At 42.0% G+C, this 23,923-nt stretch overlaps 1 protein-coding gene across 3 annotated transcripts in view; it reads right to left on the reverse strand.

Moving 5' to 3' along the window:
• LOC108410944 (tenascin) overlaps positions 1-15,799 on the reverse strand; it is a 50,063-nt gene extending 34,264 nt beyond the window's left edge. For all 3 annotated transcript variants that reach the window (XM_017682280.2, XM_017682278.2, XM_017682279.2), the window contains exons 1-4: positions 15,713-15,799; positions 6,084-6,640; positions 2,123-3,679; positions 1,297-1,412 (exon numbers count right to left, since the gene is read on the reverse strand). In XM_017682280.2, coding sequence (XP_017537769.2) covers positions 1,297-1,412; positions 2,123-3,679; positions 6,084-6,465 — 2,055 coding nt within the window. In that variant the 5' untranslated portion in view covers positions 6,466-6,640; positions 15,713-15,799. The remainder of the gene's footprint in view (positions 1-1,296; positions 1,413-2,122; positions 3,680-6,083; positions 6,641-15,712) is intronic.
• Between the last annotated feature and the right edge of the window lie 8,124 nt (positions 15,800-23,923).

The following is a 23,923-nucleotide window of genomic DNA, read 5'->3' on the forward strand; positions in this document are numbered from 1 at the left end:
GTGTAACAGTCCATTACTTGATCCAAATCTTGGTCAATAACAGTAGATAGTATTTAGAGAATAGTTTCCTTCATTTGACAAACCGTTTGAAATCAAATTATGCTGATCAAGGTCTCTATATTCGATTGATTATTGCTTGTCATTAGGGCCAATCCAGACATATGTGATGGATGACGTATTCTGCCAGATGCAGCTCCTATCCTTTGTTTTTTTGCGCTCTATTGAGCCCAAGGTCACTGAGATAAACGGGCATCCACAACCTGCAGCAGTCTGCACGTTTTCAGAAGCTAGCAAATAGATCTAAATGTCTGCAGTGTTGAACAGTTTTAAGCTGGAATATGTCAAATTTGCTGTGCCAGTGTTTCAACTGTTTCAGTTAGCAGCTTTTATCTAAATCGGCAACACGTGGCTATTTTGCTTCCCTGTTTCGGCTCCACAACTGAATCAGATTTGTAAGTTTAAACAAAATAATCCTCCTTTACAGTGAAACAAAGCTCTGCTGATCGTTCAACACGTTTAAGACCATTTAGTGTTAATGTAGAACTGCTAATTCACCCTTTAACCCTGAAGATCAGCGCAGACTGCTGACCATAGCAACACAGACAACAGTCTCGCCCAGCTAGTAGCTACGAAATGGCAAAGAGAGAGATTTAAGATGAAGAAAATATTGTACAAACATTCTTATTTACTAGTGCTTTGATGAAAGTGATCATTTCACAGTGTGCTTACATTGATTAGCAGTCTAACGTATCTTACATATATTGTGTGGCTACATTTATGTATGAAAATGCCATTATTGGGTTGGCTCTGTATCAGATGATGCTCAACATTAAGGTACTCGGATTGGATAGGCCGACATTCCTACTTGTCTTTGCTCAGCATTGTTTAACCCTATCGTTCAAAAACAAAATATAAAAATAAGTATATTTTCTAATTCATGGCCAGATCTGTTTAATATCTCAACTGGGTAGCAACAACTCTGTCAGCTGGAATTAGAGAACTCCAGCATAATCATATGTGTCAAACAGGGAAAAATGTAATACCTGAAAGATTTTTCTTACTCTAAAACGGTATCATTATACAATGTTTTCGGCATGTCGCTCACCCCCTGTTTGTATTCCTATCGTCACTATCAGAACAAAAACCTCACATGTCCAAAATGGCAATTTACAGAAGAAGAACAGTCTTAACATTAGAATTTAAAGTAAAAAGGATTTTCTCCAAGTGATTGTGGACCATTTAATTTGCTTCATTTATCATAAAATTTTAACAAAATGTAAAGGGTCTTATGATTACCTTACTGGTGAAGGTGATGTGATAAGTATCATACTGCACAGGAGGTGGAGTCCAGAACAGAGTGACCGAAGACTCAGTGATGTCCCTTAAACTAAGATGGGAAACAGCAGCCATTGCTGAATAGAGAGAGAGAATATCCCAGTCAGTTTCATCTGGAATGTGCCTGTTTAAATCTGTACCGAAACTGAAGCCTTCACTGGGCAATTTGGTGTAACACCACTATTCTAAAACTGGGGTACGACAAAAAAATGAGATTTGTACTTCATTTCCTTTCATTAACTGCGAAATTGAGATGGATGAGATTGCCAAACATCCATTCACCAACTCCAGAGCAAGAGGGTCTCGAAATATTTGAAACATTTGAAGGCCAGCACCAAATTTATGGCCCTTGCAGTACCATTTCAAAAGTGGATTCGTGGCCTTCATCAGAATGAATAAAAGACCATCTGTAAAGAGGTGTTGCTCATATAATGCTGACCATTTCCGAGCTGGAAAGTATTAATTAGAATCAAAAATGAAATTTGGAATTTGGAAATTGCAATGACGGTGTTTTTCACAGTCAAAATAAAATGTGGTCGTAGTGACGCTACAACATGAATATCAGAAATCTGTCTTAAAAGCACAGTAATGAAAAACGGCCTGTTTAATTCTGAGGGATGAAGAGGGGTTATAAAATGGTCATATAAAAATTATGATTGATTATACATCACAAATTTAAAAACATTACAAAAACATTACAATTAATTACAAGGAAGATGTAGAATATTGACCTTTTATAATAAAGGGGTTTATGAGAGGGTTAAGTGAGAGGTTCTGGACAACTCACCCGTTTCACAGTCAGGTCCTGTGAACCAGGCTGTGCACTCGCTGCAGTCTGGCAAGGCAAATCCACGCTGACAAACACATCTGCCCTTTACACACCGGCCACGGTTGCTGCAGTTGTTGGGGCAGGACTTGGTGGAGCAGTCCTGTCCAGTGAATCCCACATCACATACACACTTGCCGTTCACACATCTGCCTTTATTGCTGCAGTTGTTGGGACAGGACTTGGTAGAACAGTCTGGGCCAGTGAAACCTGCCTCACAAACACACTGGCCGTCCACACACTGGCCTCGGTCACTACAATCGTTGGGGCAGGATTTGGTGGAACAATCCGGACCAGCAAAACCTGAGTCACACACACACTTGCCATTCACACACTTTCCATGATTGTTGCAATTGGCTGGACATGTTTTAATGGAACAGTCTGGACCGGAGAATCCTTCCTCACAAACACACTGTCCATTGACACACCTGCCTCTGTTGTTGCAGTTGGCTGGGCACGTTTTAATGGAACAGTCCGGACCGGAGAATCCTTCATCACAAACACACTGTCCATTGACACACCTGCCTCTGTTGTTGCAGTTGGCTGGGCACGTTTTAATGGAACAGTCCGGACCGGAGAATCCTTCATCACAAACACACTGTCCATTGACACACCTGCCTCTGTTGTTGCAGTTGGCTGGGCACGTTTTAATGGAACAGTCCAGACCGGAGAATCCTTCATCACAAACACACTGTCCATTGACACACCTGCCTCTGTTGTTGCAGTTGGCTGGGCACGTTTTAATGGAACAGTCCGGACCGGAGAATCCTTCATCACAAACACACTGTCCATTGACACACCTGCCTCTGTTGTTGCAGTTTTTGGGGCAGGTCCTTTTGGAACAGTCGGGACCAGCAAATCCTGATTCACAGATGCACTTCCCATTCACACACCTTCCCCGCTCATTACAGCTTGCAGGACATGTCTTGACAGAGCAGTCTGGACCGGAAAACCCGGCATCGCAGACACACTGTCCATTCACACATCTGCCTTTTTTGTTGCAGTTCCTCGGGCAGGACCTTTCAGAACAATCCAGACCAGTGAAGCCGGATTCACACACACACTTCCCATTCACACACCTGCCTCTGTTGCTGCAGTTTCCAGGACAGGTCCGAGCTGAGCAGTCTGGACCGGTAAAACCGAAATCACACACGCACTTCCCGTTTACACACCTTCCACGGTTGCTGCAGTTTTTGGGACAAGCTTTAGCAGAGCAGGTCGGACCAGAGAAGCCGGGGTCACATACACACTGACCGTTCACACAGCGACCGTGGTTGTTGCAGTTATTGGGACATGCGCCCTGGGAGCAGTCTGGACCAGTGAAACCAGGGTCACACACACACTGACCGTTCACACACTTTCCCTTGTTGCTGCAGTTGCCAGGGCAGTTGGACTTGCTGCAGTCCGGCCCACTAAATCCTGGGAAACATTCACACTGCCCATCCACGCAGCGGCCCTGGTCACTGCAGTCATCTGGACACTCATCTGTTGGTGGACGCACAGTGGTGCAGCCTGCTCCTGGAGGGAAAGTAAACCACCAAATATGAACTACATCTATTGAGGATGAAAGATGAGAATTGGACACTTTCTACACTTGTAATCAGCAATCTAGAAGATCTATGCTCAGAAAAGTACACTATATTATCATCTGTCAGCACAGCTGGTGTTACGCTATAATAAGCTAAGTGGCCAGAAAACTCAATCTTTATTTGACTTTACACAGGAAACAGTTATTGTGATGGTTCCAGCTGTCTCTCAAGCAGGTGGAACATTAACAAGACCTGGAACTGTAAGTTCTATTGGTTCCTGTTTGAGTCTGTTCCTGTTTTGGAATGAGCAGTGGGGAAAGGCTGTTGGTGAAGTTTCCAGGACAGGTCCAAGCTGAGCAGTCTGGACCCGTAAAACCAAAATCACATACTTCATGTTTACACGTCAAGTGGGACGCTTAGACTGTTTCATGTTCTCATCACTGTTGTAGCATCCAGACTAGAACCATAAGGTTTAAGGACAATTTTATCCCTTAGATTTTCAGGCTTCTAAATGCTAAACAAATGATGCATATAAAACATCACAAAGAACAGCTGAACTGAAGTGAAAGCGACATTGCACTGGCAACAGTAGTACTACTGAACCTGAGCAGATTTAGACAAAATGAATGAAATTACTGACGGGAAGGATCTGTCTCCCTGATAAGCTTTTGGAAGAGGTCCACTTATGGGTTGCTCAGTAAGTGGTTACCTGTGCTTTTCTCCTGTGACTACAGCCTCTGACCATGTTTGTTAGCTGCTTAGGGGAAACCCACTGCACCAAATGTCAAGTAAAAATGTGTTTCAGATTTTAAAACCCTACATGTTTAATGTTCTTTTATAAGCACAGTGAGTATTCTTTACTACCCTATGAGATTCAAAGCCTTTTGTCGCTTTGTAGTTACTTTATTTTGCAGAATTTCAGATGGATCGAGCCCTCCTGCTACCCACTTCAGACCAGCTGCCCACGCCCCAGCTACAACCACCTACCTTGGACCAGCTGCCCACCCTACACTGATGTTTTCATAGACTCCTAGCTGTTACTACTACTAATACTATTGCTAGTAATATTAGTAGTATAATAACTCTGTAGGTAGTTTGACCAGAGGAGGACAGGTCCCCCTGGTGAGCCTTGGTTCCTCCCAAGGTTTCTTCCTTAGTTCTGAGGGAGGTTCTCCTTGCCACTGTTGCCCCTGGCTTGCTCACCGGGGGGTTTTTACATTCATGTTAAAACTTTGTCTTTTCTGGAATTCTGTGAAGCTGCTTTGTGACAACATCTGTTGTAAAAAGCGCCACAAATAAATTTGATTTGATTTGATGAATTTTAACGTTCAAACCATAAATACAGAAATGGAAATAACATTCTAAAAAAACCGTAAAAAACGTAAAACAGTATGTGGTGTAAGGTTAAGACATAAAAAGTAAACAACTGTTGTCAGACACTTCATTTGGACAGTGTATTTTAAATAAGCAGTGGCACCATATGCAAAAGATAATGGCATGCTTGTGTTTGTCTTCTGCATTCATAAGGTTGGAGCATTCAGGAGGGACCTGAAATAAGACTGGATAACTGACATCAGTGCGTAGGCTGCCAAATTCATAATGTGATCATGGCTTGGCTCAGTTAATGAGCGTCTGACTGGTGGTGAGGTCTTTTGCAAAGAGGTTATTGTTAACCTCCACTGATTGTTAAATATTTCTGCATGATTGTAGATCATTATTACTATTAGAATTAAATGACTGAGTCATTTGAAGTGGTTTGGCATGAAATGCTCCGTTTCAGAGTCAGACCTGTTCACAGTGGTGGTGAAAGGAACCAGACGTCTGCCTCTAAAAGCTCCCTCACAGTTACGGCATGACCTGGTTATGAATTCACTGCCTGACGTCGGAGACGCTGTTTTACAACAGTATTGTGATAAGGTTCTGGACTGAAATGTCCTGTAGTCAGTTTATTTTAATCTATTCATTATCGAGGGTTACGTGAAGGGTGTTCTAGTCCCTGCCAAAAAACATAGTTTTTTAGATGACTTGTGTAAGTTCCCTGGTGGTTTGTGTAGTAAATAAAATATCTATGTTTTTATTGCAGTCATGACGACTCCTGGTTCCTATCGCCACCACTGTATGTGAAACAGTATATGGTGTAAGGTTAAGACACAAACAAGTAAACACTGCACAGGGTTTAAAAAATTAATACTGGACAATTAAATGGACTCAGTTTGGTGGCTAAATTGTGCTTCTTTAGTTTAGCATTGGAGGTTAAACTGTCAAGTAATGGGAACTTATACCCCACAAATTAGCCTCATTCAAAATGTTGTTAACTAATCTCAAATACTCTTGTTTATGTGGTTTATGACACTGTATCATCACGACACATCTCCCTGCAGGCCTAGTTGTACCTTTACTCTGCTGGGAGGTGCAGCAGCCCCCCTCCGGCCCACCACATTTCTCCCTCAGCTCAGACACCTCCTTCTCAAGCCTCTCGATGCGTGCCCGAAGTGCACCAATATCAGCTTCGCAGCCACCAGAGCCCTGCATTAGGCGGATCCGGTGAGTCAGAACCAGGGGAGCTCCTGGCTCCAGCTCCACCTCTTTCCCTTTAGCCTCACTGGGCTCACAGGGTTCACTGCCCTGCAGGCACGGCTCAGAAATCATCACTTTAATTGGCTGGGGTTTGGTGTCCCTGGTGATACGCTGAGACACAGAGAGAAGAGCGGCATCTTGGGATAAAAGGGCGGGGCTTGGGAGAAGGAAGAGAATGAGGTGGAAGAAAAATGGCATTTTTCCTTTTATTGTGATTGCCTCAAGACTCCAGGAGGCAGGGGTTTGGATTTGTCTGTGAAACCTTATCCCCAAACTGACGACTCTTCACTGTCTTGCTTTATTGCTCTTCGCTCTTCTGTGCTCAGCAGATCGACCACCTGATCCCCCTCTCCTCTTAAAGCCACATCGTAGCCTAAAAAGAAAGAAACGTAGTTATAGTTTGGCTTATTATTACATTATGACGCATGCTCTGTAAATCCCTAGTGCTTAATTAACAGTTACAGTGTTAAACTAGACACAGTATCCGTGATTCGCCGCTTATGATTTTCCTGCTTCGTTGTTCTTCACTTTGTGGTAAAAGCCAGTGGAAATGAGCCACAAAGGCAGCCAGTATAATGCAAGATAAAGCATCACTGATCTGTGCGCCACATGAATACCCCAGTGGCATTTCAGTGGCTGAACACACAGCACAATCTTTCCTTCTACTCAGTGCTGCCTGGGGTTGGTTGCTTGGTTTATTTTGTACAAAACTGCTGCAGCTCTCTAAACCCTTAGCGTCACCCAACATCTCAAGCCTTGTCTTAGGAACTCCAAGTACATAAAATATTTATTCTCCATGCTCTGTTTATGAGCTCAAGAAGGGCTTGATCATCCTTAATCTAGCCCAGAGTTTCTGCTGGAGTATGACTCCTATGCACCTTTTTGTGTTTAGCTGCAACAGTTTGTCTGGTTTAATTCAAAACACAAACCTGAACTAAGCTAAGCAGCTTCTGTGATTTAGACTTAACCTGCCTAGGACCAGAGCTGAGAACCGCTGGTCAGAGATGGAAACACACAACCTTGTACAGTGCATGGGATTGAGAACCATGCCCTAACCCTAACACCCTAACCCAGAGTCAAGGTCAGAAAACTTTATCAGAGTGAAAGGAAATTTACTGTGGAAGACTTGTAGCTGTGATTCAGAGACATGGCAGCAAGTAAAAAAATCCAGATTTCCTCAACATGATGCGAGTTAAGTATGTCATGTTGAAGTGACATGAAGTAAATGACCGGCTCCAACAAATTCCTCTGACCAGTCGTGGGTCCGAGGTCCCCGGCTTCGACTCTCTGAAATTTTTGTTCTTTCCTGCGTTTCATTCTGTGCTCAAAACAATCAAGTAACGAGAGAAACTTCACACTGCAGTTCATATTTGAAACAAAATGATATGTAGAAGAGAGAACTCTGAGAACTCTAAAGCTGGAGTTCTTCTCCTCTAAGCTGAGGCGTGATGAACAGATATAGGACAAAGGAACCAAGATGGGGTGTGAAAACAGGAGTTACAGGAGATGGACAGTAGAGAAGGACATCGTGAGTAAGCTCAGTAGGAGGAACCTCTATTCAAAGTGCAGCTATTTTGAAATTCCATCGTTTGAATGGGAGGGCATGATGGAGATACTCAAAGTATTACATTACGTCCATCATGCAAGACGTTGATCTTTCCTTCTCAACTTGGCTTCATGACATTTTCACACACTAAGAAGAACTGTGAGTTTAGGAAAACGGTCACAGAGATTTCTCATTAGTAAATGGATGATTTCATGATTAAGACTTACCCTGCCTTAATGTATGCATATAAATATTAATCAATTGACTGAATTGATTTAATAGAAGAAGGATGAGCTTCAGACATGGACCTCCTTTAGTTAGAACCCCATAATTTAAATGAGATGGTATGGTGAACATACTTCAAAGTATTATACTAGGTCCGTAGTGTGATATGTTGATCTTTCCTTCACATCTTGGCTTCAGTACATTTCCACACACTAAAAGAACTGTGAGTTTGGGACAAACGCTCAAAGAGATTTTTCATTGGTGAATGGATGCTTTCATGATTTAGACTTACCCTGCCTTAATGTGTGCATATAAATATTTTTACTTATGCACATTAATCAACTTCATATGTTAAAGCCACCAAAGGACTGAAAAAGGCTTGTATTCACCCGGCATCTCAGAGTAGCTGATCCAGGAACAGTGTTCCTGCAGTGAGATCCTTTGGTCTTTGGAGTGCTGCCCTGAAATACTGAAAATGCACTTAACAACAGCAAATGGATCAAAATCCTTTGGAGGACGTCGGCTGTATACGCTCATCAGAACAGTATGAAACAGGACTCTATTTCAGTAAATGGCACCCACACCTTATATGGGCTTTCAACTGGACACCTCACTGGTGACAGCAGCACAAGGTCTAAGAGTGAATAGCTCATCTTTTAAAGGCTGTTTTAAAAGTAATATATATATATATATATATATATATATATATATATATATATATATATTTACTTTATTTTTATTGGTACATTGAGGGAACAGGCAGGCACAAATTATAATTATAGCAAAAATGGTGGAGGGGGAGAAGAAAGGAGAAAAAAAAAATCAATAACCATAATAAGGTGGGGGGGGGGTGGGCGGTGGTTCTACATCTGGTCAGGGATTAGTCCTTATGTTGAGTCTTGTTTTACTATTAAGAAAATTTTCCCATTTACTCCAAAGTTTAGAAGACCTTTCTTAAAAGTAATATTTGTTATGTACTGTTTAATACCATCTGCTAAAACCAAGGGGAAGCTGTTGAATGTGCATGTAATTAATAAGTGTAGTGTCAAAAAGTTTGTCGTCTTGGTTCCATGATTTGCTTAGCATATGTGCCTGAGTTCTGTGACCTTTCACTGACCCTGTGCAGGTGGGGTTAAAAAGTGGAGTGTCATGCTATAAAACATATCAAACATGTGGGGGACATGCTTGGACGTTGGGTGGAGCATTCTGTCCTGCAACACAATGGTCACTCTATCCTACAGCACAACACAGGACCTGCTCTGTCCTGCACCACAACATAGTGACCACTCATAAAATATAGCACAGCAATTAGTTTATCCTACAACTCAGTCATCACTCTATCCTACACCACAACACAGTGACCACTCTGTCCTACAACAAAGTGACTATCATAAAATGTTACACGGCAACTAATTTCACTACGACACAGTAGCCACATTTACACGCAGCCTAAGCTATGCCCTATGACACAACACAGCAGCCGCTCTTTCCTGCAACACAGTGACCGTGACACAACAGAGACTGCTCCATCCTACCACACATCAAGGTTCTATCTCTGCTATAGCTCTATCCTACTTTACATCACAGTCACCACCCTATTATGAAATGCAGCAAAAACGGCTGAGTCCTTCAGTGCAACACAGTGACTATTCTAAATTACATCATAACACAACATCCACATTTGCTCTATCACAACAAAGGGACCACTCAATATATAATATGTAATATAGGCCAATTTATATATAATATATATTTATATATAATGTATATGACACAGATCTTTGACCAGTCTATCCTGAAACAGCACACTGACTGCTCTATACCGCACAGCTCTTGGACTACTCTATCCTAAACAGCTCCATGATTGCTCTATACAAGACAGCTCTTCAACCACTCTATCCTAAAACACAGCTCAGTGACTGCTCTATCTTAAACAGCTCCGTGATTGCTCTATACAGCTCTTCAACCACTTTATCCCAAAACACAGCCCAGTGAGTGCTCTATCTTAAACAGCTCTGTGATTGCTCTATACAACACAGCTCTTCAACCACTTTATCCCAAAACACAGCCCAGTGAGTGCTCTATCTTAAACAGCTCTGTGATTGCTCTATACAACACAGCTCTTCAACCACTTTATCCCAAAACACAGCTCAGTGACTGCTCTATCTTAAAGAGCTCCGTGATTGCTCTATACAACACAGCTCTTTAACCACTTTATCCCAAAACACAGCCCAGTGAGTGCTCTATCTTAAACAGCTCTGTGATTGCTCTATACAACACAGCTCTTCAACCAGTCTATCCTAAAACACAGCCCAGTGACTACACTATCTTAAACAGCTCCGTGATTGCTCTATACAACACAGCTCTTCAACCACTTTATCCCAAAACACAGCTCAGTGACTGCTCTATCTTAAACAGCTCCGTGATTGCTCTATACAACACAGCTCTTCAACCACTTTATCCCAAAACACAGCTCAGTGACTGCTCTATCTTAAAGAGCTCCGTGATTGCTCTATACAACACAGCTCTTCAATCACTCTATCCTAAAACACAGCCCAATGACTGCTCTATCTTAAAGAGCTCCGTGATTGCTCTATACAACACAGCTCTTCAACCACTCTATCCCAAAACACAGCCCAGTGACTGCTCTATCTTAAACAGCTCCTTGATTGCTCTATACAACACAGCTCTTCAACCATTCTATCCTAAAACACAGCCCAGTGACTACTCTATATTAAACAGCTCTGTGATTGCTCTATACAACACAGCTCTTCAACCACTCTATCCTAAAACACAGCCCAGTGACTACACTATCTTAAACAGCTCCGTGATTGCTCTATACAACACAGCTCTTCAACCACTTTATCCCAAAACACAGCTCAGTGACTGCTCTATCTTAAACAGCTCCGTGATTGCTCTATACAACACAGCTCTTCAACCAGTCTATCCTAAAACACAGCCCAGTGAGTGCTCTATCTTAAACAGCTCTGTGATTGCTCTATACAACACAGCTCTTCAACCACTTTATCCCAAAACACAGCCCAGTGACTGCTCTATCTTAAAGAGCTCCGTGATTGCTCTATACAACACAGCTCTTCAACCACTTTATCCCAAAACACAGCCCAGTGACTGCTCTATCTTAAACAGCTCTGTGATTGCTCTATACAACACAGCTCTTCAACCAGTCTATCCTAAAACACAGCCCAGTGACTGCTCTATCTTAAACAGCTCCGTGATTGCTCTATACAACACAGCTCTTCAATCACTCTATCCTAAAACACAGCCCAATGACTGCTCTATCTTAAACAGCTCCGTGATTGCTCTATACAACACAGCTCTTCAACCACTATATCCTAAAACACAGCCCAGTGACTGCTCTATCTTAAAGAGCGCTGTGATTGCTCTATACAACACAGCTCTTCAACCACTCTATCCCAAAACACAGCCCAGTGACTGCTCTATCTTAAACAGCTCTGTGATTGCTCTATACAACACAGCTCTTCAACCACTTTATCCCAAAACACAGCCCAGTGAGTGCTCTATCTTAAACAGCTCTGTGATTGCTCTATACAACACAGCTCTTCAACCACTTTATCCCAAAACACAGCTCAGTGACTGCTCTATCTTAAAGAGCTCCGTGATTTCTCTATACAACACAGCTCTTTAACCACTTTATCCCAAAACACAGCCCAGTGAGTGCTCTATCTTAAACAGCTCTGTGATTGCTCTATACAACACAGCTCTTCAACCAGTCTATCCTAAAACACAGCCCAGTGACTACACTATCTTAAACAGCTCCGTGATTGCTCTATACAACACAGCTCTTCAACCACTTTATCCCAAAACACAGCTCAGTGACTGCTCTATCTTAAACAGCTCCGTGATTGCTCTATACAACACAGCTCTTCAACCACTTTATCCCAAAACACAGCTCAGTGACTGCTCTATCTTAAAGAGCTCCGTGATTGCTCTATACAACACAGCTCTTCAATCACTCTATCCTAAAACACAGCCCAATGACTGCTCTATCTTAAAGAGCTCCGTGATTGCTCTATACAACACAGCTCTTCAACCACTCTATCCCAAAACACAGCCCAGTGACTGCTCTATCTTAAACAGCTCCTTGATTGCTCTATACAACACAGCTCTTCAACCACTCTATCCTAAAACACAGCCCAGTGACTACTCTATATTAAACAGCTCTGTGATTGCTCTATACAACACAGCTCTTCAACCACTCTATCCTAAAACACAGCCCAGTGACTACACTATCTTAAACAGCTCCGTGATTGCTCTATACAACACAGCTCTTCAACCACTTTATCCCAAAACACAGCTCAGTGACTGCTCTATCTTAAACAGCTCCGTGATTGCTCTATACAACACAGCTCTTCAACCAGTCTATCCTAAAACACAGCCCAGTGAGTGCTCTATCTTAAACAGCTCTGTGATTGCTCTATACAACACAGCTCTTCAACCACTTTATCCCAAAACACAGCCCAGTGACTGCTCTATCTTAAAGAGCTCCGTGATTGCTCTATACAACACAGCTCTTCAACCACTTTATCCCAAAACACAGCCCAGTGACTGCTCTATCTTAAACAGCTCCGTGATTGCTCTATACAACACAGCTCTTCAACCAGTCTATCCTAAAACACAGCCCAGTGACTGCTCTATCTTAAAGAGCTCCGTGATTGCTCTATACAACACAGCTCTTCAATCACTCTATCCTAAAACACAGCCCAATGACTGCTCTATCTTAAACAGCTCTGTGATTGCTCTATACAACACAGCTCTTCAACCACTATATCCTAAAACACAGCCCAGTGACTGCTCTATCTTAAAGAGCGCTGTGATTGCTCTATACAACACAGCTCTTCAACCACTCTATCCCAAAACACAGCCCAGTGACTGCTCTATCTTAAACAGCTCTGTGATTGCTCTATACAACACAGCTCTTCAACCACTTTATCCCAAAACACAGCCCAGTGACTACACTATCTTAAACAGCTCCTTGATTGCTCTATACAACACAGCTCTTCAATCACTATATCCTAAAACACAGCCCAGTGACTACTCTATATTAAACAGCTCTGTGATTGCTCTATACAACACAACTCTTCAACCACTCTATCCTAAAACACAGCCTAGTGACTGCTCTATACTAAACAGCTCTTGGATCACTCTAACCTTCAACACAACACAGGGAATGCTCAGTCCCACAGTTGACCTTACAGACCACTCCACTCCAGAACACATCACAGTTCAGTTCCACTTTATCGGAAAATGCTTTAAGCCCATGACTCTGTCCTAGAGCATAACACAGGGACTGCTCTGTCCTACAGCACAACACAGCATTTGCTCTGTACCTCCAGTCCCTGCATGCCAAATAAAACCTGGTAAAGCAAATATATCATAACCCAACCAAATTTCCTGCCAGTGTTTAAACATGCATTAAAATACCAGGCAGTAGACACTGCAAATACCCAGGCTGCCTTTTCCCTGCTAAAGAGTTACAGCGTAAATGCAGAAAACAGATGTAGCCAACGCAACTTCACCCTGCAACCTGCCGCTCTTCAGCGATGATAAAAGAGAGTTTGTAATGTAATGTTTCCCTCACTAAAATGTGACGTGAAGGAGGAGAAGGAAGACATGAATTAAGACAGATCAGAAATGGTAGCAAAGGAGAGAGAGGGAACCACTTGGAACAGCAACAGGTTATTCCATTTACAGAGTTCAGGGGGAAAAAAACGGGAGTCGTACTGTTGAAGAAATCACCAGTTCAACACACAGAGGGTCAGCGCCTGCATATATACACACACGGCCCCCCCAGACGCCCATATATCTGTTAGTCTCTGTCCATTCACTCTGCGTCTCTGCGCTTCCAGCTCTATAACTTCACACTAGCAGTCTGTCTCTCTCTGAATTACAGCCATGACCAGCAGCACAGACAGATGCAGCAAGAGGCAAGGGGGAAAGATGGAAAATGAAGAATGCTGGTTGCTACCTTGGATGTTTGCTGTCACTACAGTAATACATACACAGACCTCTTCAGAGTACATAAGGAGAAAGGTTCATTTGTGTCATTACACACAACCTGGCTCCGGATGAGGTCCGTTTTAACTGTTGAAATGGCCAGGAGCCGCCAGCAGGTCCAGACGCCCATTATACTCCTCTATAAAGCAAGCGTAAGTCACTAGCTTGGTCATTTGAGACTGTAATTGTGTAAACAGTACCTCACATTCCTCACAATCTCTGGAAGTATGCTCGCCGTAATTTGGACATTTATGAAAAATAAGTAGCTCTGCATTAAGATCGCTCATTCGTACAATCTTTTCGGGAAGAGTTTTTAAAGGACTTAAACATTGCGAGAGGGAGGTTATGGGTATGTTTATAATAAAAAGTAAATAAAAACAATAACTCTAAATGAAGTCGATTTAAAACGCTGCTCCAGTTCTTTTTTTAGTACCTCATACATGGGACCTCCAGTGCAATATGTACAATGTACATATACTTATTTAAACATTATGTATCTGCTGACATACATATGTTTACATACACTACATGCTACACTTTGCACTACATTGTATTACTTGTACTACCGATCTGCTCTGAGCCAAGGCAACGAAATTTCGTTCTAATGGGCACTGTATGGTGTTCATTTGAAAGGCAAAGTCTAAATCTAAAAAATGTACAGTTCAGTAATTATTTAATAGAACTATTCTGAGTATCTTGGATGTTTCATTTCTTTTCTATCCAGTTTCTGCCTGCGGTAATAAATTCATACATATTTTGCATAGTTCTCGACAGCAAATCTGCTTTTTCCCTGTGCAGAGCCACATAGATCAGGATCAGAGAGTCACGAACAAAAAGAGCACCAGCGACAGTAATGAAAATCCTGCAGATCTGCAGCGCTGCTGGGCCATACGTTAAATTCTGCATTGTCAACTTCCACTCTGCAATTAACGCAATTTTAGCTTCTTTTAATGCAAACGAAACGACGCAGCTCTGATGAAATGGCTGCAAAACAAGCCCACCCAACCATTGCTTTTCATCAAGTACAATAAAAAAAACATATCCTGCTTACAAACATAAATATGGTGTGGATTCAGGCTCCACTTTTGCAAGTTTAGGATCCGCACTTTCTGCAGACGTCCTCTGTTCGTGGTGAGAAATAATTCATAGAAAATGTAAGAAAAGAGTTTTAGGAGTTTGCAGTTGTGTGCAGAAGAATAGCCCTCATTTTGTTGAAAAGAAGAAAACATTCTTTACCGAGAGCAAGCTTGATGACTTTCTTTGGCACATTCCAGCGCACAATTCTTTCATTTATTTATTTATTTTACGGTATAAAATGTGCCACAGCTTTTGCGTGGGCCACGTTTATATTCCGGATTTTTTCAATTTATGAAATTCCGTGAATAAACAGCAATCTTGCAGTAAATGTGCAGAAGTGTGTAGAGGATGTGTTCCCTTATTTGCACTAAATTGAAAAAGCAATTTGAGCAGGGATGCAAAGCTTCGCATTCAATCTATCCGTCTATACCATGGGTGACCGCAGAGGGTTAGTTAGTTAAATGCTATTACGAAACACAGGTGAGGAGAACAGGGACAATGAAGTAGCTCAGGTAAGGAGAACAGTGATCTACCAGCAGCATATCAGTCCCAAAGTCTTACCTGAAGAGTCTTGGTACTTTGATCCTCTAGGTCAGCTCTCTGTTGGTCACTTAAGGCCTTGTCTCTTTTCCTCTCCTAGTCTATCTCTGATCATAGAAAGCACTGATTGACTGGTAAGAGGGAGGGAGAGAGAGAGGGAGGGAAGGAGGGGTAGAAAAGAAAGAGAAAGAGTGAAGGAGGGAGGAGAGCTGTAAAGTTTTCTCATACTTCAAGAATTTTCCTCCCCCCCCTCGCTCTCCTCCTCTCCTCTCCTCTCCTCTCCCTCACTTTCTCTCTGATGTAATTCTGTGAGCTTTACGGGTCTCCGCTGGGCGGTGCGTTTTCAATGGAAAACATCTGATTTTTTAGATGTTTTGAATGACGGGGGCTGCATCTTCAACATCTTTGATCTCCGGGACAGTGTGTGTTTGTGTCTTTGATGGTAGCAAGAGACCTTCTGAGCATCTCCATCTCTGGCTGTTCCTCTGCCAGTTGACTGGGTTTTTATGTTTCACATGTACCTCTGCACAGCTTTGGCCCACTTGTGCACACATGGACAAAAGTTTTTGATTATTTTATAGTGTACTTTCAGACAGACTGTCCTGTCCATGAGCTACAGTCATAAACAATCGCTTTATTATTATTCAACACGTGATTAACCCTCACGGCCCATGCGTGGGTCCACATTTCAGCTCCTCAGTGTCATAATCGCTTAACTTAAAGGGGAACTCCATCGATTTAAGTCAGAATTCTTCAAAGTAGTAGTGTTAGGAACCACATCTCTAATGAGTTTTGGCCTAAATGATGTATTTTTTAAAAACATAAAGATGGAAAGATACCTGCAGGGCACTGTGGGGCTAAACAGTCCCCAAAGAAAACTCATTATTCCAGATTTTCCACTATTTTCCATCATCAACATTCCATATAAGCTCTGAAGACTCGTGTAGGTTCTCTGGTGGTTCTGGATGGTAAATAAAGTGTCTATATCTGTGTTGTAGTCATGACGACGCCTGGTTCCCATCACCACCACTGTAAAGACATCTGAACCATTTCACACCAAACCCACTGAATCTCTCTGATCACACCTCACACACTGAATTGTGCATGAATTAATTTAAAATATAATAGTAATTTAAATCCCGTTTAAATATTTGTTGCACACTAAAACTTGAATGTTAGTTTGGTAACACTTTACTGTAGGGTGCTGTTCATAAGGCTACATTACACCTACATAAGCTTGTCATGACAACTGACATAACCTTACATAAGTGTTTATAAATAATTATTCCAACAGACGTCATCTTTCATAATGGCTACCTTAGCTGACTTTGATCAAAATTGGCAAACATAACCTTTATAGCTGATGATGTCTGTTGGAATAAACATTTCTGTAGGGTTATGTCAGTTGTTAGGACAAGCTCCTGTAGCTGTCGTGTAGCCTTATGAACAGCACCCTACTGCAAAATGTTACCATTTATTTATCACAGATTAAAACAAAGAGATTACTTTTGGAATTTAAGTCACTACTGAATGCTAAACCTCAAGACAACTAAATAGTAAGTCTGTATGTTGAGCAGTATGGACATTTCTCAGCTTTATTAAACATCTAATGGTCTGTAGTTGTTTCAGTTTTCTCATCTGACAGCTATTTCTGTAATATCAATGTTTTAACACTCCCATAGAAAAGCAAGCCATTATAATAGAGCTACTTAATCTAGAAATGTTACAGGTTTAATCATTTCTGGCCTGAGCATTTTTAGATTTTTTTTACTGTAGAAGCGACTGCGATGGACTGGCGACCTGTTCAGGGTGCATCCTGCCTTCTGTCTGATGACCGCTGGGATAGGCTCCAGGTCCCCCTGAGACCCTGTGAAATGTGTGTGTGTAGAAGCTACTTAAATGTAATGGTATGTATATATATTTGGGATGTAATGAGCTGGAAGGAGACAAATTTGCCTGTGATTGCAAAGTCTTTTTACTTGAGAATGCCATTACAACAAATTTCAAGACAGAGGTCAGAAAACAGCCAGACAACATGTGGTGGATCCATAATCAGACGTTAAATAAACAGAAGAAGTATTCATAAAAACACCAGAGAGTTGAAACAAAGAAAACGACAAAGTTTGTGATGAGTTTTAAACAAGGTCAGAGTCTCAGGCGACAGGTCAGAGTCTCTGGAGGCTGGACTGGTGGGGTTGGGTGTAAACTGGGGACAGACACTGGAGTAGAAAGATAGGAAGAAGAGAGGACACTAAAACTGAAGCTGGTGTCAGGTTAGATGACTCGATGGTTAGATGACTCGATGAAGGACACGACGCAGAGATGGCAGTGACACTGGGCACTCCTACCAGCATTCTTTTAGTTTAGCATGGTAGCAGACGTCAGGATTTTGGCTCTAATCCCAGCTGTGACACGTACCACCCACAGGTCCCTGAGAATGCAACTGGCTGACGTCTCTGTGGAATGGAAGAACAGCATGTGTCCTTCTGTCCCAAACAAACTTATTTGGCATAAACTTTATGGCCCGCCTTCTCGTCCTCCTGATTCATGGACTAGCAAGCTAATGGCCGTGATAGACTTTTGAATCCAAAGTTATTGCAGTACTAGTAAATGTAATTTGCCTTGGTTTGGATGCAGGTCAGCTTGAGGCTACTCTTGGTAAATGTTCTCTAGTCCAAATTACAGTCCTTCTAGAGCAGGTTTGTCAAACTCAACCACCAAAAGGGCCAAATTAAAAAAATCTTGTTTTCATGTCACCTCAGAGATTCAATAATGGACTCGGACTCTCACCTCAGAGACTCAAGCCTCGACATGGACTCTCCCCTTGGCTCTATTCAGCCTCTCACCTCAGAGATTTGATACGCGACTTAGACTCTTGACTCAGTTTACCTCAGTGACTCTGGACTCACCTCAGAGGTTTGATACTTGACTCAGAGTCTTGATCTTGACTCACCTCGGAGACCCGAGACTCTATTTGGACTGCCACTTTAGCAATTCGATAATCGACTTGGACTCTTCGCTTTGATTCACCTCAGAGATTCAAACTCACCTTAGAAACTCAAGACTCTCACCTCAGAAGTTTGATGCTCAATTTGGACTCTTGACTCTGACTTGCCTCTGAGACACAAGATTTGACTTGGACTCTCACCTCAGAGACTTTAGACTTGACTCAGACTCTTACCTCAGACACTGAAGAAGATTCAACTTGGACTCTTGACTCGGGCTAACCTCAGTAAGACAGACACTCACCTCAGAGGTTTGACACTTGAATCAGACTCACCTCTTTTTTCAGTCCCTTTCTCCTGCGTGAATTGTACCAAGAAACAGAGTAAATAAAGATGCATACAGAAACGTGACAGAACCAATGTTCTGTAACAGAATGAAACAACCTGCTCAAGGGATATGAAGCCATTTGGGGAGGGAGAGGGTTTTGAGCAGATGGTCTTTCCTTTGCCTTGTTTCTTTCAGTGATATATCTCCTCAGCCAAGCCTAGTCAAAAAGACTGCAGCTCTTAACGGGATGATGCAGTCATGACAGCCACATGGTCCGGCCTGATGAAGCACAGAACACACCCTGAGAGACATGAGAGCAGTTAATCACACGCACAGCAGGAATGTTCGAAGGTTTAAAGGAATAATTACATAAAAAAAAAAACAAATGTGCATAATTAACTAATTAGTTGATGTGCACACTGTGGCAGCTTCTACACACAAATACGCATCAAGCTTTTTTAGAAAAGAGTGGGTGTTTACATGCATAATCCAAAGTGCAGAAAATCTGATTTTGTCAGTAATCTGATCACCATGCTTACATGCACTTGAGTTATCAGATAGTTGGGAAACTCCAGGTCTACACGAGTCAGATTTGTGCTTTGCAACCAGCCAATTAACTCACAGAAGAAGACAAGATTTAAACATAATGTAATACCTGAACGTTAACATACATCATTTAGAAGATGAAGAACATTTAAATCCTTCATTTCATCAAGTATGTATTTGGATTCAGCCTTGTTCCAAAAGTGTTCTGCTGCGTCTTGCGGGCTCTGTGTTAAACACTGCTCGCGTATTTCCGGTTCCGCACGTGCTCAAACTGAGAAATCTGAAAGAAATCAGAGTAAGAGTTCACATGCACTGAGAAATCTGATTACTGAGCTAAAATCCAGCCTCTTTGTCAGACTTCTTAATCGGGTTTCAAGACCTTACTGGTCTAAGATATCGGAGTATGCTACATGACCATTTGTATAATCAGATAACTGCAGAAATCTGATTATGATTGGATTATTAAGTGCAGGTAAACACATTCAGTGTGTCAGAGAATATCGGAAACCACATAATCAGGTCTCTTAACAGTGTGGTGATTTAGGCACAGTGCCAACAGGTGGGTTTTAATACGCTTTTAGTACTTTTTAGCTACATTCGCCTTCTAGCTCTAGTATGAAACTAGTTTTAGAGTTTTATAACTTCAAACACTTCAGTCTTGGCTGGCTAACTAAAGAGTGGTTTGATGAGAAACCTACCAAAATAGTGGTACATCTGAAAGCGACAAGTGTTCTTTGTCCAGCATGTACCCCTCCTCCATAATGTATTTCAGGAAACATATTTTAGGACAAAATCTTACTTTAAAGCTAGCATAATAATGTCTCAGACATCAGGCAGCGAATTCATAACCATTTCATGTAACACATTTCTGTGAGGGAGCTTTTACAGGTGGCCATCTGGTTCCTATCATCACCACTGTGAACAGTTCTGACTAAGTTTCTCTATGATTGGAGCATTTCACACCAAACCACTATGACTGACTCTTTTTATGTCTGTCTACATCTACAACCATCTAGTTATGAATGCTGAAACAAATAATTGGAATTCCCCAGTAACCTACAGCTGCGCCTGGAACAGAGCCGCACAGTTTCAGCTTTACTTGAAATCAATATATATAAGTGTTTGTGTCCTGAAACCTTGTGGCGTATTACGGCTGGAGACCAAATTAGGACTTTCAGTCGGAACACTAACGTCACTGCAGAAGTTATTTTAAATAGCATCACTGGCTCAGCAGGACTCCCCTGAGTCCACAGATATGGACAGAACTGTAACTCACTCAGACAGATTTTATGTCTCTCTAAGAGAAACGTTTTCTCCCCCAAGACCCATCAACACATTCTTCTGGTAATACCACTTGTTTGACACAAAACCTGACAATCCCCAAATGCCCTGAACGATGTTTGGGGTTTTAGAGGTTTTGGAGATCAGTGTGGTCCAGCTGTGTGATGGATATGACCCTAAAGCAAAGGTCACAGTATATTTGTGTAGGTGTTCTTAGAAACCTTTTTTTCTTTAACCAAATGTCCCAGAAGGGCCTGAAGATCAGACAATGATATTACGCACATAGGCTGGTTTCCCATTTTAGCATTTTGGATTTTAGCATACCATGGCAGGTTAGACTAGGACTGTTCTGTGTAAGACTTTTGTACATTGTCAGAAAAAGGGAACTGTGCAGGTGCGTTTGTTTGTAATAAACTCCTCTCTTAGCCGTGGATACATCCCAAAAACTCTTAAACTAGCAGTAGTTAGACTGCTGAGTAAGAAAGCTTACCTCGATCCCTGTGAACTATCAAATTACAGACCTGTCTCGAATCTCTCCTTTTTATCTAAGATCTTGGAAAAAGTAGTGGCAAAACAATGAAGTTCCTATTTGTATAGGAATCATATACATGAAAAATTTCAGTCTGGTTTCAGGCCACATCATTGTACAGAGACAGCACTAGTGAAAATTGTAAATGATCTTTTATTTTTCTAGACTAAAACCTTGTAGGGGTAACCTAGTAGGAATAGCTCTTTCTTGGTTCAGGTTCTACCTCACCGATCGCTATCAGTTTGTTAATATAAAGAGTGAATCATCTGTACTCGCAAAAGTAAAGTGTGGTGTTCCACAAGGCTCTGTTTTAGGACCTATATTATTCATAATATATATGCTACCACTGGGCACTGCCACTATCAGTAAACATGGCATAAATTTCCACTGCTATGCCGATGACACTCAGCTGTATATATCAAGCGAACCGGATGGTAAAATTAAACCAAATTAAAAAATTCCAAGATTGAGGACTGTGTAAAAGACATTAAAAGACTGGATGTTAAGTAACTTTCTCCTACTTAACTCAGATAAAACAGAGGTCCTGCTTCTTGGTCCAAAACAAACTGTCTAATTTTATATTGAAACATAACAGTTTCTTAGTTGCATCAGGTTCATCTGTAAAAAATCTTGGTGTCATGATAAACCCTGATCTGTCCTTCGATGGACATATGACTAATATTACTAGATCAGCTTTCCTGCATCTCCGCAATGCATGATCTCTACAGGAAGCAGAAAAGCTAGTTAATGCTTTTATTACTTCAAAGCTGGACACTGTAATGCCCTGCTGTCTGTATGTCCCAGCAAAAGCCTCAACAAGCTTCAGCTGGTCCAGAACATCCAGAGTCTCACAAGAACGAGAAAGTTCGAACATATTAGCCCAGTTTTATCAGCCCTGCACTGGTTACCAGTTAAATTTCACATTGATTATGAAATTCTATTACTGACCTATAAAGCTCGCCCCTCAGTACCTGAGTGACCTTCTCTCCTACTATGAACCATCGCGCCTACTTAGATCATTAAGTGCTGGCTTACTACTGGTACCTAGAATTAATAAAGTTTGTTAATAACACCTTTAGAGGGCGGCGGTGATAAACGTTAGTTTGGCGTTTGTTAATAACACCTTTAGAGGGCGGAGGTGAGTAACGTTATTTTGGCGTTTGTTAGTAACAGCTTTAGAGGGTGGCGGTGAGTTATGTTAGTTTGGCGTTTGTTAGTAACACCTTTAGAGGGCGGCGGTGATAAACGTTAGTTTGGCGTTTGTTAATAACACCTTTAGAGGGCGGAGGTGAGTAACGTTAGTTTGGCGTTTGTTAATAACACCTTTAGAGGGCGGCGGTGATAAACGCTAGTTTGGCGTTTGTTAATAACACCTTTAGAGGGCGGAGGTGAGTAGCGTTATTTTGGCGTTTGTTAGTAACAGCTTTAGAGGGTGGCGGTGAGTTATGTTAGTTTGGCGTTTGTTAGTAACACCTTTAGAGCTTTAGAGGGCGGCGGTGAGTAACGTTAGTTTGCCGTTTGTTAATAACACCTTTAGAGCTTTAGAGGGCGGCGGTGAGTAACGTTAGTTTGCCGTTTGTTAGTAACAGCTTTAGAGGGCGGTGGTGAGTAACATTAGTTTGGCGTTTGTTAGTAACAGCTTTAGAGGGCGGCGGTGAGTAACGTTAGTTTGGCGTTTGTTAATAACACCTTTAGAGGGCGGCGGTGAGTAACGTTAGTTTGGTGTTTGTTAGTAACAGCTTTAGAGGGCGGCGGTGAGTAACGTTTATGTAATTAATGTAATGTAATGTGTGAGTAATGTTTGTTATGATGCTTTTAGAGGGCGGTGGTGACGTACATATACACTGCTCAAAAAAATAAAGGGAACACTCAAATAACACATCCTAGATCTAAATGAATGAAATATTCTCATTGAATACTTTGTTCTGTACAAAGTTGAATGTGCTGACAACAAAATCACACAAAAATCATCAATGGAAATCAAATGTATTAACCAATGGAGGCCTGGATTTGGAGTCACACACAAAATTAAAGTGAAAAAACACACGACAGGCTGATCCAACTTTGATGTAATGTCCTTAAAACAAGTCAAAATGAGGCTCAGTGTTGTGTGTGGCCTCCACGTGCCTGTATGACCTCCCTACAATGCCTGGGCATGCTCCTGATGAGGAGGCGGATGGTCTCCTGAGGGATCTCCTCCCAGACTTGGACTAAAGAATCTGCCAATCCTGGACAGTCTGTGGTGCAACGTGGCGTTGGTGGATGGAGCGAGACATGATGTCCCAGATGTGCTCAATCGAATTCAGGTCTGGGGAACGGGCAGGCTGGTCCATAGCTTCAATGCCTTCATCTTGCAGGAACTGCTGACTCACTCCAGCCACATGAGGTCTAGCATTGTCCTGCATTAGGAGGAACCCAGGGCCAACAGCACCAGCATATGGTCTCTCGGTATGTCATCTCGGTACCTAATGGCAGTCAGGCTACCTCTGGCGAGCACATGGAGGGCTGTGCGGCCCTCCAAAGAAATGCCACCCCACACCATTACTGACCCACTGCCAAACCAGTCATGCTGAAGGATGTTGCAGGCAGCAGATCGCTCTCCA

This window comes from Pygocentrus nattereri, chromosome 11, assembly GCF_015220715.1.
Source record: "Pygocentrus nattereri isolate fPygNat1 chromosome 11, fPygNat1.pri, whole genome shotgun sequence".
Taxonomy (NCBI): domain Eukaryota; kingdom Metazoa; phylum Chordata; class Actinopteri; order Characiformes; family Serrasalmidae; genus Pygocentrus; species Pygocentrus nattereri.